The sequence below is a fragment of the Alosa alosa genome, chromosome 6, assembly GCF_017589495.1.
Source record: "Alosa alosa isolate M-15738 ecotype Scorff River chromosome 6, AALO_Geno_1.1, whole genome shotgun sequence".
Lineage (NCBI taxonomy): Eukaryota > Metazoa > Chordata > Actinopteri > Clupeiformes > Clupeidae > Alosa > Alosa alosa.
In genome coordinates this window covers 15,160,015-15,175,288 of record NC_063194.1, presented here as the reverse complement: position 1 = coordinate 15,175,288, position 15,274 = coordinate 15,160,015, and the positions used below count along the sequence as shown (strand labels likewise).

The 15,274-nt window shown below is 41.1% G+C and overlaps 2 protein-coding genes and 1 non-coding gene across 4 annotated transcripts; all 3 read right to left on the bottom strand.

The window, feature by feature from the left end:
* Positions 1-1,249: 1,249 nt before the first annotated feature.
* On the bottom strand, positions 1,250-5,870 carry plbd1a (phospholipase B domain containing 1a). The gene is made up of 11 exons (XM_048246201.1): positions 5,470-5,870; positions 4,983-5,205; positions 4,820-4,903; positions 4,580-4,718; positions 4,226-4,366; positions 3,848-3,992; positions 3,280-3,480; positions 2,970-3,110; positions 2,458-2,643; positions 2,035-2,141; positions 1,250-1,903 (listed from the first exon to the last, which is right to left on the bottom strand). Exons 1-11 carry the CDS (start codon positions 5,537-5,539, stop codon positions 1,727-1,729), a joined length of 1,614 nt encoding a protein of 537 aa, XP_048102158.1. The 5' UTR covers positions 5,540-5,870; the 3' UTR covers positions 1,250-1,726.
* Positions 5,809-5,881, bottom strand: trnar-ccu. The gene has a single exon. It is a non-coding gene; the product is annotated as a tRNA-Arg (tRNA).
* Positions 5,882-6,453: 572 nt separating this feature from the next.
* On the bottom strand, positions 6,454-12,867 carry pick1 (protein interacting with prkca 1). Of its 2 annotated transcripts, none has more exons than XM_048246208.1 (13): positions 12,698-12,867; positions 12,094-12,163; positions 11,722-11,833; positions 11,446-11,574; positions 11,270-11,336; positions 11,048-11,137; positions 10,802-10,855; positions 10,580-10,642; positions 9,829-9,962; positions 9,629-9,721; positions 9,392-9,442; positions 8,888-9,032; positions 6,454-8,266 (listed from the first exon to the last, which is right to left on the bottom strand). In XM_048246208.1, exons 2-13 carry the CDS (start codon positions 12,132-12,134, stop codon positions 8,016-8,018), a joined length of 1,230 nt encoding a protein of 409 aa, XP_048102165.1. In that variant the 5' UTR covers positions 12,135-12,163; positions 12,698-12,867; the 3' UTR covers positions 6,454-8,015. The 2 variants fall into 2 exon arrangements, with proteins under 2 accessions (XP_048102165.1, XP_048102164.1); XM_048246207.1 differs by having other exon boundaries at positions 12,721-12,865.
* Positions 12,868-15,274: the final 2,407 nt, after the last annotated feature.

The window sequence follows — 15,274 nt, the reverse complement described above, 5'->3', positions numbered from 1 at the left end:
AAGAGTGAATCATCCACAGGGTCCCTGGAGGGAAGACAGAACGGAGGGGGTAGGCCCCGGGCAGAGGGGGCGCTGACAGCAAGAGGCCAATACATCTGAGCAGTGGTCGAATTAGCCAGGGATTATGTGGACACAATCCAAGATAAATCAGTGGCTTAGTGGCAATACACTGATAAACGAGACCAACAAAGCCTAGGGCTCAAACCCTGAATACTGCAACTGCTGAATCGTTATGGCTATTAATTATATCCACATATCACTTCGGCTTAATTAGAAGTCTGAGTGTACAGCAGTGGTTCTCAAACTTTCTCATATTTTCAAGCCCCAATTGACTCCATCAACCCGGCAAAATGGTAACGTTAAAATATTTTTTCCGCATCTCGGCTCCACGTTACATTTCCTGTCTCTGTCCACTGGGTCAAATGTTATTTTTAATTCATACGTCAGTCTGTTTATGATCCCTATGTCTGTGTGTGGCTATTTTGTAAGAAAAAAAGAAAATGCATAATTAAAGATAGGCAAAAAAACCCAATTTCCTCCGGTTGATTGCGCCCACCGGTCATGTCTATATTCCCCACACTTTGAGAACCACTGGTGTACAGTAAGAAGTACGACACACCATCTCAGTCTTCAATGTCTTGACTGCAGAGGTAACATCCTAGAGAAAGTGGGTCATCGGATTTTGTGTGGATGAAAGTTTGATTGGCTTCACAGTTCATTTCATTATTGTGCTGTGAAGTTGTTGCTTGGGTTCAACAGTTTGTTGTTTTGCTGCAGGCTATTCCTCAAGCATCCCAGAGATGTAACTCCGCAGCTAAGACGCACATGTGAATGCTGACTCATTCATTACACTGGTGAAGTGGACTGTGTTTCCAACCACATAAAACATACAGTGTGTCTCAATACATCAAGCCTGGACATGCAATACCTTTGTATTTGAGGTGCAAATGGTGTCTGGAACTAAAGGCCTTCAGCTTACTAGAGTTTAACACACTGTCAATTTACTGAAGGTAAATATGATGGGAAAACAAAAGGATAGGTGATAATATATTAATGGATGTTTAAAAGCGCTCTTGATAAAAACTTTGCAAATGTTGTCAGGTTTCACTCTGAAGATGATTTTAGAGTGAGCTGTCCAAAAAGCTTTGTCACAAATCAGAAGATAGCTTCCTGAATGACTTACATTAGGTTCATTGTGGATATGTAGGCTGCATATTGTATAGAAAAAGTCAGGGTAGAAGACACAACATTCTTCTTCATATTTATTTAACCATCATAAAATAAAAAAGGTGCAAAATGTCAAGTGGTTGTATCATAGAAGCACCCACTTAGAAACCAAGACATTGGACTAATTAAAGCATTATAAAATATAATCTATCGTCAATAATCATCTATAATCTCTAGTCAAAGACACAGAGGTCATGCACAGTGGTGCTTCCTGCTGTCAAACTGCAGCACTCCCAACTGACAATCAACTAGTCCTGGACAAAACACATATACCCAAACACAAACACAGGTTTGCCAGCACGCATGCGCACGCACACACACACACAATCAATTGGTTGGCCTTTAAAAGATGAAAAGAAATTTCAATATGCTTCCTCCTATGGCTTTTTGATTCACGATTCGTTTCCTTCTCCTCCCTGAGCTCCCCTGGCGGCCCCAGCACCCATCCAACCCCACCCTGGCACATGCACGTGGACCTGCCTGCCTGTCCCCGGCCTGATCAGGGTGTGAAGAGCACAGGCTGCATGGTGACGAAGGTGAAGTTGTAGACGGGGGGCAGGCCCTGGTGCATGGTGCTGTTGAAGCGGTCCCATGAGAAGGGAGGGAGCCCGCCCTGTGTGGTGGGCCCGTTCACCGCCTCCGCAATTAACTTCTTAGCCCGGCCAAAGTCAGTCACCTGAAAAGAGTAAACAGGAAGAGAGAGAGAGAGAGAGAGAGAATAGCATGTAGTTTGTCAATGCAAAGGGGAAGGGAGAGCAATACAAGGGAAGGGAGAGCAGTAGATGGCTAGAATTAAGGAAGTCTTGCCTTGGTATCATAGCATCCTCCTGGTGAGGGTTTCAACTCTTGCAAGTCATTGCGGCAGCAGATGGTCTTGCATGGATTGCCCTTAGAGTAAGGGTCATTTTTATAATCTGGGGGAAAATCCATATGACAGACCTTAATATGGCTTTTTTGTATGCAACATGATTAGTTGCTGTGGCTGAGTGGTAATCTCAAGCCACTCAAACAGTATAAAAGAGTACAGAGTATAAAAGCTACGCAGCACACAAGAGTGATGACAAAACCCCATGCTATGGAAAAGAGAACAAAGAGCAATGGCTTCACATTACAAGAGAACAGCTTGAGATAAAAATAGGGAAGCCGCTGCATAAAGGGAAACGTACAAAGCCAACTGGCAAACAGTTTACATAAATGAGCTATGATAAATATACAAGGGGAGCCAGGCACCATTGTATCTCATGATGTGCTTCAGAGAGTCCAGGTCAGTCACGCCGGCCTGGTCCCGGCGGAAGATCTTGGCTCTGGGGCAGAGGTCATAAGAGAAGTCCGCCCCGTGCTTCTCCCACATCTCCTTGTAGCCACTGCGTGCATAGACCTCAGCATGGAAGGGCACATTATAGGAGGGCCAATAACCTGCACAAACCAATGCCAATTGGAGACAATCAATATGGTACACCACACCTTTACACCAGTCATGAGACTCATGACCATAGACACATTAAAACGAAAATTCTCCTCTCCATGTGTCGCGTCTCCACTTAAACCTCCACTGCACTATTTGAACGTCCAGTTCAAACCGATCAAACATAACTTCTAATCTCGATGTGTGAGCATGGCAAAGAGACAGAACAGTTCTGTGGTCTGAAGCAAATAGGCAATGAAAACAGTATTTCATCAACAACCATTTTAAGGAAGTGTAATGTGGTGGCATGTGATTTGTTGATGGCTTAGCCACTGACCTCGGCGCAAGGCCTGGGTCTGGTCTGAGTACTCCACCAGGCCGGGGATCTGTTCGACCACTGTCAGGGCCCAGTCCTCAATCTGCTCCCCAAGGGTCACTTTACTCGTGTCCACTATCATGTACTGGTTATTGTAGGTGCCTGGAGGAGAGGAGAAAGGGGCAAGGGGAGGGCAGGGAGCAACAAGGAAGAGAGGGACAAAACAAGGGGGGGGGGTCAGTGCAAAAACCCTATGAGAATTCAACAGCTGCTTGCTGTTCACACAACAGGCTTGACAAAGCAAGGGGCTAAAAGCGTCGATAGTTCTCACCGGAGTTGTGTTTGGAGAAGAGCGTTGCCCATTCCTCGCCAGTGTGGGCCAGGGCGTGGGCCAGCCGCACCCTCTGCCAGGCAAACAGGGTGTTGGGTTTAATCAGCGAGAACAGGGTGGCGTTGAACACATTGTTGGTGGTCTGAGTCATGATCAGGCCACTGCCCAGGAGGTAAAAGTCATCCAGAGACACCAGGAAACCTGTGGTGTGTGTGTGTGTGTGTGTGTGTGTGTGTAAGAGAATGGATGGACAACATTATACAAAACTATTCCTGAAACATTCAGACTTGTCTCTGTCTACTCATGAATCATTAAACCAGACAGACCAATCGTTCAGTTTAATACTTGGCGGCCTTTTTCACAGCGAAATACTCAAAACCGACAATCCATCCTCCATCCATTAGTGAGTCCTCATTTGTCCTGCACCCTCCATTCTACTCCAGGCCCACTCAACCAGTCTGATCCATTACCATGCATCATTTAACAGACAGGCAGCTGATACTGATTGTTGTTGCGGTTGTGTTATGGGCCATGTTTTTGCCTGCCAGTCCTAAGATGATTTACACACCAGGGTAGCTGCTGAAGGACATCTTGCCGGTGGCTGTCGATGCCTCTTGCACGTTGAAGTCCCAGTGTTTGTAGATACGCAGTGTGGCAGCATACGTGTACCAGCTGGAGTGGGCAAACAGGAGGTTCTCAAAGCCTGGCAGCATCTGAAGAAGACAGGGCAAGGACAGACAGTGTGTGTGATCAGAAACACACATACAGTTATTCTCAAGCTTAACGAAACAAAAACTCAGAAACAAACTGAAATATAGTGAGTCTCATGAGCCTCATTAAAGACTAAAGGTGTGTGCACAAAAAAACAAAAACAGACCATATCACCATTGACACAATCACTCTGAACATGCTGTTATGAATTAGAAAGAGAGACTATGATGCTGACCTTAATCAGAGCAGAGCAGTGACCCATGGGTGGCTGTCTGTAATCTCCAAGAGACAGTTTTGGTCCATGCACCAGGGCAGGGATCAGGTCCAACAGGTCTCCTACTGCATTCAGGAACTGCACTGCAAACAATGACAACGGCTGTGGAGGAAGGCAGAAGACAGATCAAGAGCTATTTGTGAGAGACCCTCAGACGCATTCTCATTAGTCTCAATGGCAACTGAAATGTAATGTTAGTACTTTTCATATTGCTAATTCATTGTCCAACTAAGTGGTCAAATAACAAGCACACAAAAAATAACTAAATAGAAAATAGTAATGAGAACAATATCCACTCTATCGATTACCACTTACAGTTTTCCCTTGGCTTTTGGCCCAATGGGCAACCCCTGCTTGAAGGCCATCTGTCTGAGCCACTAAGAAGCCCGCATGCTGCCAGATTGGATCAGCCTTGTTCAGTTTAACCTGTTGCCTGGTCCAATTGTCTTGCTTACTGGAGCACACAGATACCATAATTGTATTATAGACAGCTTGATAATGCTGTGCTTTCATTTGAAGATTTTAGTATGAAATGGGGAAACAAATGAAACTGACTTCATGAAATCCTTCACAACCATCAGCGTCTTTGAGTCTTTGATCAGCTGGGGGTACAGATTGTTGTAGTTATCATACATCTTCCTGTTAAAGCAAACAAACATTTAGGGGACGACTTAGCGGTAGCCTAGGCTATTTTGCGTTCTAAGAGAGAAACGCTTACTCAGCTGTGAGGAAACCTTCTAGGTATCCTGCGAGAAAATAGGTGACATCGTCCCTTTCTTGGGTCTTTCCATAACCTGCTCGTAGCTCCAGAACTCCCCAGCCGGTGTTGGAAAGCGAGTCGTTGAAAAATCCATAAGCATCTCCTTCTTTCTCCAACACTCCGTCTTTCAAGAGTACAGCTTTATGGGTAGCATCCCAGTAGGCGGTGGCCAATCGTAGTCCTAAAATGTTCAAAAACAAAGCAATCTAGTAGGCTACGTTTGCTCAGCTGTAGGAGACAACAGACTGCATCAGATCGGTGCTACTTCATAGAGTAAATTGGCTGCATAGATTGCCCAGATTTGTAGCGCCCTGTTTGCTGGTTTTGAAAGGTCACTTAGAGAGACATTGTGACCTTTAAATCGATATAGCTAATGGCAAGTGAACAACCTTAAACGGATTAAGTTTGTTATCATCAAAGGCCACTCGTGTTACGTTCCACTTACTTTCTGCTGCGACGAAAGTTATTGTCACTAACACTAGATAAGTTATTAATAACTGTTTTTCTACACCCATGTCTTCGACGGAACAGACCCCGGTAGCCTGAAGTTTGTGGTAAAAGGAGAACCAAGACTGAGACTTCGGGAAATGAAAGTTGTTAGCTTGTGGAGAGGGAAAGGTGTTTATTGGTTGAACAGATTAGGACGTATTCCAATTGGTTGTCAGCGATCTATGTGAATTCTGGGAATTCTCTACGAGGACATTTTTTTTCAGATTCCGATATAACAAGACAACCAACTGTGCTTGCATAGTGCTATTTGTTTCAATCATAGTGAAAAATGTTTCACCCCAGATGGGACTCGAACCCACAATCCCTGGCTTAGGAGGCCAGTGCCTTATCCATTAGGCCACTGGGGCGGGGATAGTGGAAAAAGGGGCTGGATTGTATATATGTCGAATGACAAGACTAACAGGTAACGACTCAAATCAGCTGGTTTGTGACGTCATGTAACCCTCTCTTCCCATACGTTGGACCGGAAAACGTCATACAGAGAAAGCTGTCGGCACTACCACTGATCTATGGCGCCATCTGGTGGTCTTAAATATTTAATGTCTAGCCTATACGATAGATGCGCAATTAAGCTGTACCATTAAGATACGTTTTTGAATATCAAAAATTCTGACATTCAACATTAGATGAGCAGAAATCTGAACAATGGACATGCCATACTATTTCATGTCAAAATGACTGCTGTGAAAAAGGTCCATCATTGCTTCCCTTCAAATAATGTATCACTATACATACATTTTAAATTAGAAGGCCTGTAGCCTTAATTTAATAACTGGACTGAACAGGGAAAGTTAAGTCTCATGTCTTCTTTAGCTTCGCTGATGGATACAATATAAAACCAAATATGTTCCATAGTCTAACTGTAGGCTAAGTTGAAAAATTAATCAGTGCAGTGAAACGTTTCTTCTAAACACAAAACGATTTTATAGACACTTTTAATACACGCACACTATATATTTGCATATAAATCAAACATCCACATCTTCACACACAATTTTTACCACCCACATAAAAGAACCCGCAAACCTTTTATATTGATGAAACTCAAAACTAAAACGATTACAACAAAAACTCATAAGGTGGAAAGAAACCACAATACATTACGGGCAAAACAATGATAAAGAGCACAATAAAGCGATAAAGATGCAATAGAAAAGATTAGTTTAGAATTTTCTTCAATAATAAAAAAACAACATTGGAAAATAAATAAGATAAATAGGTCCCTTGATTATCAGTGTGCAATCTAGTTACAGGCATTGGCCATCTTGCAATGTAGTGCTTAGTGGAAAAGGGCAACATTTTTACTCCACATAATTGACCCTTTATAGAACAAACACACTCTTTGAAAATTAACTGCCATATATTTGGCATTATGTTTGCAGAAAAACATTTCTTAATTGTTATTGTATCTCCCAGGCACAAAGACACTACATGAGACATGACCAGACAGTTACATGATCTGAGATAAAGGTAAACAACATATAAGGAAAATATAATGTAAATCTTTTTTTTTTTTTTTTTTTAAATGGCCCCTGGGCTCAAACACCTCAGTGAGAATATGGGATGGGTTGTCAGGGGACTGACACTATTTTGGTGCAGTGTAGTGTTTCTTGATGACTGCAGATGTTGCCAGTGATGTGGAATGAGCAACAGACTTTTGTAAAATATCAAGCTGTAAATATTGTATGGGGGAAAAAATACCAACTTGGACAAAACAATCATAGCCAACCAACATAGTGCTTCTGCAGCACAGATGGAAGAAGTGTATTTTGATGTCCACATTTTACCGGAATTGAATCACACATTGTGCCATTCAAGATCCAGTTAGATCCAGTTTAGCAAACTGATTTAATTATGTGGCACCAGTCTTTGAGTAACAGTGTAAGGTGTCCAACATTTTTCTAACTTAAAAGTGCTTGAATTCTTATTCAAGAGCTTATTTCAATGAGCAAAATCAATTTTCTTTTCATCGGAATGCCTTTTGCCTTCTTTAAAGGAACCTGTAAATATATACACATTTCTGCTTTTAATTGTACCTTCATAAAAACTACTTTCATGCACACATGTTTGGATTGGGTTTGAAAGTATTGTGAAACACTAATGTCAAAGGCACCCAAAATACAATTCCAACAGAGGCATCAAGCGCCCCCATTCACTCAGAACAAATTAATGTTAACCACTCCTTTACAACAAACAACGCTTAATGAACATAAAAAGCTTTGGGGCTCTGATACAACAGTAGATCTGAGATATTGAGATGAAGATGTGCTGTCATAGACAGTAGTCAAGAATCTGCACTGTAAGATTCTGCAAATGTTAGTCACATAATGCCCACACAATCTGTGGAAAGTAAGATATCTTCAAGATTGGTAAATACAATAGGATGAAAGAACAGCAGCTATCAGGGAGGGAAGGGTTGTTTGATGCCTCTGAGTGTAACTGTATGACCATTCATTTACTGTCATTCATTCATTCATTCAGTCATTCATCATCTATCAACTTCTCAGCCCCATTCTCTGTCTGCTGGGCGGAGCTCTTGTCTCCAGCTTCTTCTTCCTCTTCCTCCTCCTCGTCCGTGTATGCCTGCGACTGGCTGCCATAGTTGATCATGGTGCGAGAGAGGTCCACCTCGATGGGAAAGACATCAGCCTCCTTCAGCACTGCGTAGCACTCATCATAGTAACGAGACATGCCTGAGACGAAGCGCTGCAGCTGGAATACAATGTCCTGGACTAGAGAACAAAAAAGAGAGTATAGTGAACAAAATGAGAAAGAGATAGATCTAGATATAGACAGAAAGAAAGAAGGGGGAGGGAGAGAGAGAACACATTGAGTAGATAAAAGTCCAGCAAGCACGCACATCCAAGAAGTCTAAACTGGGTGATGGGCCAAAAAAAAAGAAGGAACTGTAAAGAAAAGTCTGCACACCAATCGCTCCCAAGCAAATGTATTCTTTTAATCAGTGACATTTTGGGGCAAACTCTTTCTCAGACGCGCTTGCATGCGGGCTTGCCCCAAAACATCACAGATTAAAAGAATCTATTTGCTTGGCGATTGGTGTGCACTGTGCAGATTATTCTTTATAGTTACATACATTGAGTAGACCCATGTCATTACAATCTACAGTATGTGTGATCTAGGGGATTTGCTGACAGAAATAAATTAAATCAACAGAGAGTAATAACAGGACTAAAGGATAGAAGCAACAACTGGAAACGCAGAGGGAGATGGGGCCAGATAAATGGAGAGATTAAGGGGAAGTAAGGGGAAGACGAGAGTAAGGAAAAAACACAGAGATAATGAGAAGAAAGTTAGCCAGAAAGACTGAACATTTAGTGCCACACAGTACAGACCATGTTTCTGGTCCAGCAGTTCAATCTTCTCCAGCACGTCTTTCCTCATCTTGGCAAAGCGGGCCCGTGCCTCCTGGCGACAGCGCAAGACCAGCCGGTACTCATAGTTCCCCGTGCTCACTCTGTACATGGGCTCTCCCAGGGCCTGGTGGAGGTTACACACATAAACAGAGAGAGAGAGGAAGAGAGAGAGGAAGAGGACGAGAAAGAGAAAGAAAGAAAGAAAGAAAGAAAGAAAGAAAGAAAGAAAGCACACACAAGAGAGAGAGACACACACATATCATGAAACACCTATGCTTCATAACATATAATGGAAATAAAGTAGTTGACTGTAATATTAATGAGACAATGTACAATGCTTTACAGTGCAATGAATAACTGTATGGTATTTTTTGTACGGTTCACCATAGTTCAAAACATGCCCCTAAATGTGTTGGTGGTCCTCAACAGCATTACCAATACAACATTTGAGTACTTTAAATTGAATCAAAAAAGGACTCTTACAATACAGCTGTACTCTTCATCATCCATCTCCTTCACTTTCAGACAGTAGGACTAGGGGGGGAAACACATTTGGTATATCAGCACAAACGCAGCCTAGACAACACCAAGAGAAATCATGATGTCAAATGTTATTTGAATGTACAGATTATGCCTTTATCAGAGCAAAATATACATATGGCCTTGGAAATTACTTATTGATATAGCTAATATGGTGAGAAACTGCTGTTTTTGTTTTACCAGGTACTCAAACTTGACATCCAGGTACTTGCGTATGGTAAGCTTGGTGTCAGGGATGGCCTTATGCAGGTAGGTGTTCAGATCGTGAAGCATCTGCACAAAAGAGAGAGAGGATTCAATTCAGTGATGTTTCTAAACTTTCAACAATCTTTAGTAGCGTGTAGAAGAATATGTGAATGAAGAGTGTGACATCTCCTAACTGGTTTGATGGTCTTCAGCAACTGGATGCCATATTTTTCGATGTTACGGTGCGCCTCGGCAAACTTCACAAAGGCCTCGCTCGCAGCAGCCTGGGGTTCCCGCACACCAATCACAGAGAAGACGTCCCCAAAGGCTGGTGGACACATCCAGAACAAGGAGATGGGAATTAAAACAATCAGACAACAATGAGGTTGCTTACATAGCTGAAGTTCAAGTATTACATGCTGACATGCCCCAGCTGTCAACTTCCATTAGCCCCATCGACGAATTGGTCAACGCTAAATGCAATGTCATGTCAACGCTAAATGTAATGTTTGTAGCCCTACACACAGATCCTTGGCTGAAGGCCCGAAGTAGCTGGGTTTCCATACAACTTTAAAAAGTTAAATAGGCAATTGATTCACTAGGGGGGGGTGAATCAACTCTCAATTTGCATTGGACATAATGCAATTATTCATTCAGGAAGCTATTCATTTTAAATTGTCAAAACACAGCATACAGAAATGCACACAGATTTGATTTACCTACATTTTCATGAATGCATTTAATTTTCTCTTATCAATGGATTGGACTAAAGCCCAACTAGGGCAACTACTGGCCTAGTTCAGTCAGCCTATTGGTGATCAACCCAGATTTCATTAGGATTATATTAACCACAATAAAAGACTAAATGCTGTAAATATGGGTCTGTTTTCACCAGTCTTACTAACCACACCCAGTAAAACAAGAGCAAAACTTGGACCCCCTTACCTCTGTGAGTTTGAGAGAGCTCAAAAAAAGCTCTGAGTAGCCGCTTGGTGTGCTCCATCAGTCCTGTGCAAGAGGAGGAGGGCACTGATCAGACAGCGAACAGCTGAAATTCTAATCTTTCGCCTCCGATTAGATATCAGAAGGCGTGCCACATATTATTGATTAGTCAGGGGGGTTATATTCTTCTAACAGGTCTTAATAAAGCAAGAAAAACAAAGTTACCTTTGTAGAGCTCTGCAGTTTTCTCAAGCTCCTCTAGTCTTTTCACCAATCCATCTGCAAGTATACCAAAGAAATTCATAGCACCACTGCTTTACCAGAAAGGTTAAAAGCAGGAACTTTTACATAATATTCATTCAGTTATTTACAACCGATTAAAAAAAAGATCTGAATGGATTGTTAAGAGGGGAATAAATGGTTCCTTTGATGTACACTAGGAATGTTAGAGGAAGAATGGCTGGTTCTCACCGTTGCACAGGATGGCTCTGCTCAAGCCCAGGGCATCTGCTGTACCTGAGCTCAGATTTTCCACTAGTCGGTGCTTCACCTTCTTCAACACTAATGCATAACACACACAGAATAATCAATATAATATCATCAGTCAATTTGACAGAATGTTTTTGGAAAATGGGTGAGATTTGGCTGCAGTCTTCAGCTCTAGTTTGCATGCTGTAAAGCAGATGAACCTACCTATATCAAGAGACTTCCCTTGCTTTGGATCTGCTTGAAGTTTGTTATAGTGGATTGTGACTTCACCCTAAAAAAAAAGAAAAATAAAGGTTTAATAAATCAATTGTAAAAAAGCTGGTGGACTTTTTATGATGTTTTGGAGAATGAATATCACTGTACCACCCCAAGTACAGTACCTGCACAGCCTGAATCATTTTAGCCACCTCCACCTTGGTCTTCCCCTTAACCGTTTTACTATTGACTCCAGTGATCTCATCCCCAGCAGCTAATGTTCCATCCAAAGCTGCAGGAGTATTATCAAATACCTGAGAATATCAGAATCATTTAGAGGTTACGGTTTTTGTACAAAACTCAAAACATTGACATCTTCCTATCTAGGGAGACAAGTCAAACTTAACAGGTAACATTTCTTGATTGGTAGCCTAACAGCGGATCAAGTCTTGATCCATTACCTGTACAATATAAAGACAGGGACAGTATTGGGCACCCCCACCAATGCTGATCCCAATCAGGTTCTGTGCATCTTTCTGCAGAATAACTGTTCCTGGAACTGTTGGAATCCCACTGCATGAGAAAAAAAAAAAGAGAGATGTAAGCAATGCATCCTCAATTTCCATAACCCTTATTTTATAGAATCAAAATAATAGATGATACATTTACCATTCAATTTGAAAAGATACATGTATGATATTCCTGTATGTGTTTAATGAAATTGTTGGTGAATTTGTTGAACTTTACTTTAGAAAGAAGACCAAAACGTAATTGGTCAAGGAGTTCTTCATTAACCATTCAAATTACTCCATACAGAATATAGCATCACTCACAGTTTGTCCTCCTCCAACTCGTAGTCCATGTCTGTAAACATTCTAGACCAGACGGTTTTGTCAATTCGACCTGAGACGGACAACATTACCACACAAAATCAATCAAAAGGGGACACTTGTGTAGTCAACAGAACCATGTATGTTCAGGTTTGGGAATATCTCGGTCGCTGCGCAAGTAACGTCAATACATTTCTCATTAAGTCTGAAACAACAACTAACACTGGACGACAGACAATGAAACCGTGTCGACAAATAATAAACTAACAACAAACTGGCAGTCAATGATTTTAGCTAGCTAACAAATAGCTCCCAGTTTTATGTATCCATACTGGACAATAAGTTACCTTGCCCACAGCCCCACATTAAAACAGCTGGAGCGTGAAACCATTGCCATCAGTTTACTGTGAAAATGTAAATATTTAACATTCAAGTCTAACATTCAAGCATTGAAATCTAAACTGTACAGTTACAAAAGTTAACGTTAAATTGATTGTTATTGTTAAGGCATCGAGAGGTGACAGGTGCACAGGCTAAAGAGGCTGTTAGCTAACATTAGCTTCCCAACAAACAAACATTACAAACCAGGGATTCAATCTTTGGATACCTTAACTGGTCGACTCAATGTACCTTTATCGGTGCTGTCTTCATATGAAGTTGTATGCTGCTGTTAAATTTCACCAGCCGAACGTAGCCGTTTAGACAAGCTAACGCTGTCAGACTTCTTCATGCACAGTAAAAGACTTGTTTAATTTGGTTCGTCATTTCCGTTAATACAGGAAATAGCTGGTGTATGCCATAGATATATATACTGACTAGATGTCGCCTTCGGCTTCTCTGCATGCGTCAACACCGCCGCCATCTTGTAGCGGGGATCTGAAGCTCTGAACTAGTTCTCCCTTATTGTCAGTGTTACCTATTTAGCGACGTTTGGCCATCCCCAGTGACAGAAACCCTTTTTAGCGATTAGCGACAAATTTGGGAACTTCTCACAAATGATGGCAAACTCGGTTTCGTTGTTGTAACGTAAGAAAATCACTTTTCTCATGGCTTTGTCATTTGTGAATTAAGCTACATATCGTTTGCCCATAGCATTGGCCCATGATTAAAAAAGTAACGACTGGCGTATGAAGTAGCAGACCACGTTAAAGCACGGAAGTAAATGTTCTACAGACCTACAGCAACTTCTGGTAAGATTACAACTTATACGAGTAAACGAGACGAGAGGTATGTGGCCTCAACCAGAGCCTGTCTATGGAGAGCCTGTTTACTTTCATTGTATCGAACCTGGTTGCAGTTCACTCATTGTTCCTCTAGGGGCCGCCGCTATCTAGTGCAGAATGAATGGGAGTCTATGGGGCTAGACGGGTAAAATGTATCTTTATTATCGTCAAAAGCTTAGTTTTCTCTAGACTCGACCATAAATACATGCCTGTCAGTTGGAGCAACCCAAAAAACTAGATAATTGCTGGAGATTTTGACGATTTATGGTGATTCTATTTTCGTTAGATCTTTGCTCAGATTGACGTTAATGCATTATAGAGGAGTGGATCACCGCGGCAAGATGGCGTCTCGATTGACGCATTCGTTCCAATGAACAGCAGTAGTCAAGGCGACATCTAGTCAGTATATATATCTATGCTATCTACCTTAGTTTTGTAAACGGTCAATAGACAACAATAGAGGACTTGTTTTTTTTTACACATTAAATAAATATTTTTTCTCATCACAGTTTTGTTTGTTTGCAGTCTCGAGATGATCATATACTTATAAAAAACAAATTTGAGTTTCGTGTAACTGACGAGCAAATATTTTGGAGTACTCAGAGCCTTAGATACTATAAACCAGTGACGGCTGGTGGTATTTTTTTCTAGTGAAGCAGTTCTGAAATTACCCCCCCCCCCCCTGAAAATGAACATTGCGCCTAACACACCTGCCAAAGTTGGTGAGGTTGAATGTATAAGACACATGATGACATTGAACTGTCTGCAATGGCATAAACAAAAGCTATGTTGTTTGATCAGTTTTGAGAAATCAAGACCTGTTTACCACCATCTCAAAGTACAGGCCACAAATGGGGTGTAGTAGGCCTAAGACTGGACAAGACAGTAAACAAGGTTTATGTATTATTATTATTATTATTATTATTATTATAAGTTTGCATATTTTTGTTAGACATATTGCTTGCAAAGACTAGGCTATCTATGGCCATGCCCTCAAAAAAGAGCATCTCCACTTTAGCACTAAATATTGACTAGGTAAGTCTCTATATACTGAAAACAATACCAACTATATTTTCTGATCTTGATATAAGATTAATAACACTTGGTTAGACTGTATTAGATAAGCAGTTTTTGCAGTGTAGCCTATTAATGCCAAGTTGTTGATGTCCACATCTTGAAACAACAACCTTCCAATAGGCCCTATTCTAAGCTACTAATTATGCCCCATAAGCAATGTCAAATTCAGTAGCCTATGGAGACACATTCTTGCCTCTGGGATACATTAAGAAATTATACCATGACTGCTGCTCTGGCATATGTTTGACCAACCGGTTTGTTTCTGTCACAGCCTTCCTTCTATACAGAAGTAAAAATCCACTTGACATTTGCCTCCTGATACACTGAAGAGTCCTAGAATTTTTTTCTGAATCAATCAGTGTCTATTTCATTTTTAAATGGTAGTTGAAATTTAGCTTCAAGTAGATTGTTCTGAATTGTCTTTGACACAATTGAGGATTTAAAATGGGAAGCCAAGACGTTATAACACATCCATAACATAGGCTAATGTTATCATAACACATCAGTGAACTTACAGGATGGCTACGTTGAGAAGCTGCACTTTCTAATCAATGCATAGCCTACTTGGAACAAGTTTATCCTTACCGTAGCACCCACGAACTGTGTTAACCCTTAGAACCCTAAGCTGTTTTTAGGGCATTTTCACTACCTTTATTCATAAGGATTTATTCTGGTCATTGTAAGTGCCACACACACATATTATATATTGTTTTTTTCAGCAGAGTCTAGGCTATCCAGATCATTTCATGTATTAGTACTAGCATTGATTTTATTTTGATTTTTAAAGAATTAAAATATAAAAATCATATTATAAAAATTCTTATATTATGACCTGTATCTCACCACAGCAAGCTCATAGCTCTACATGCATTTCATGTGTGTGT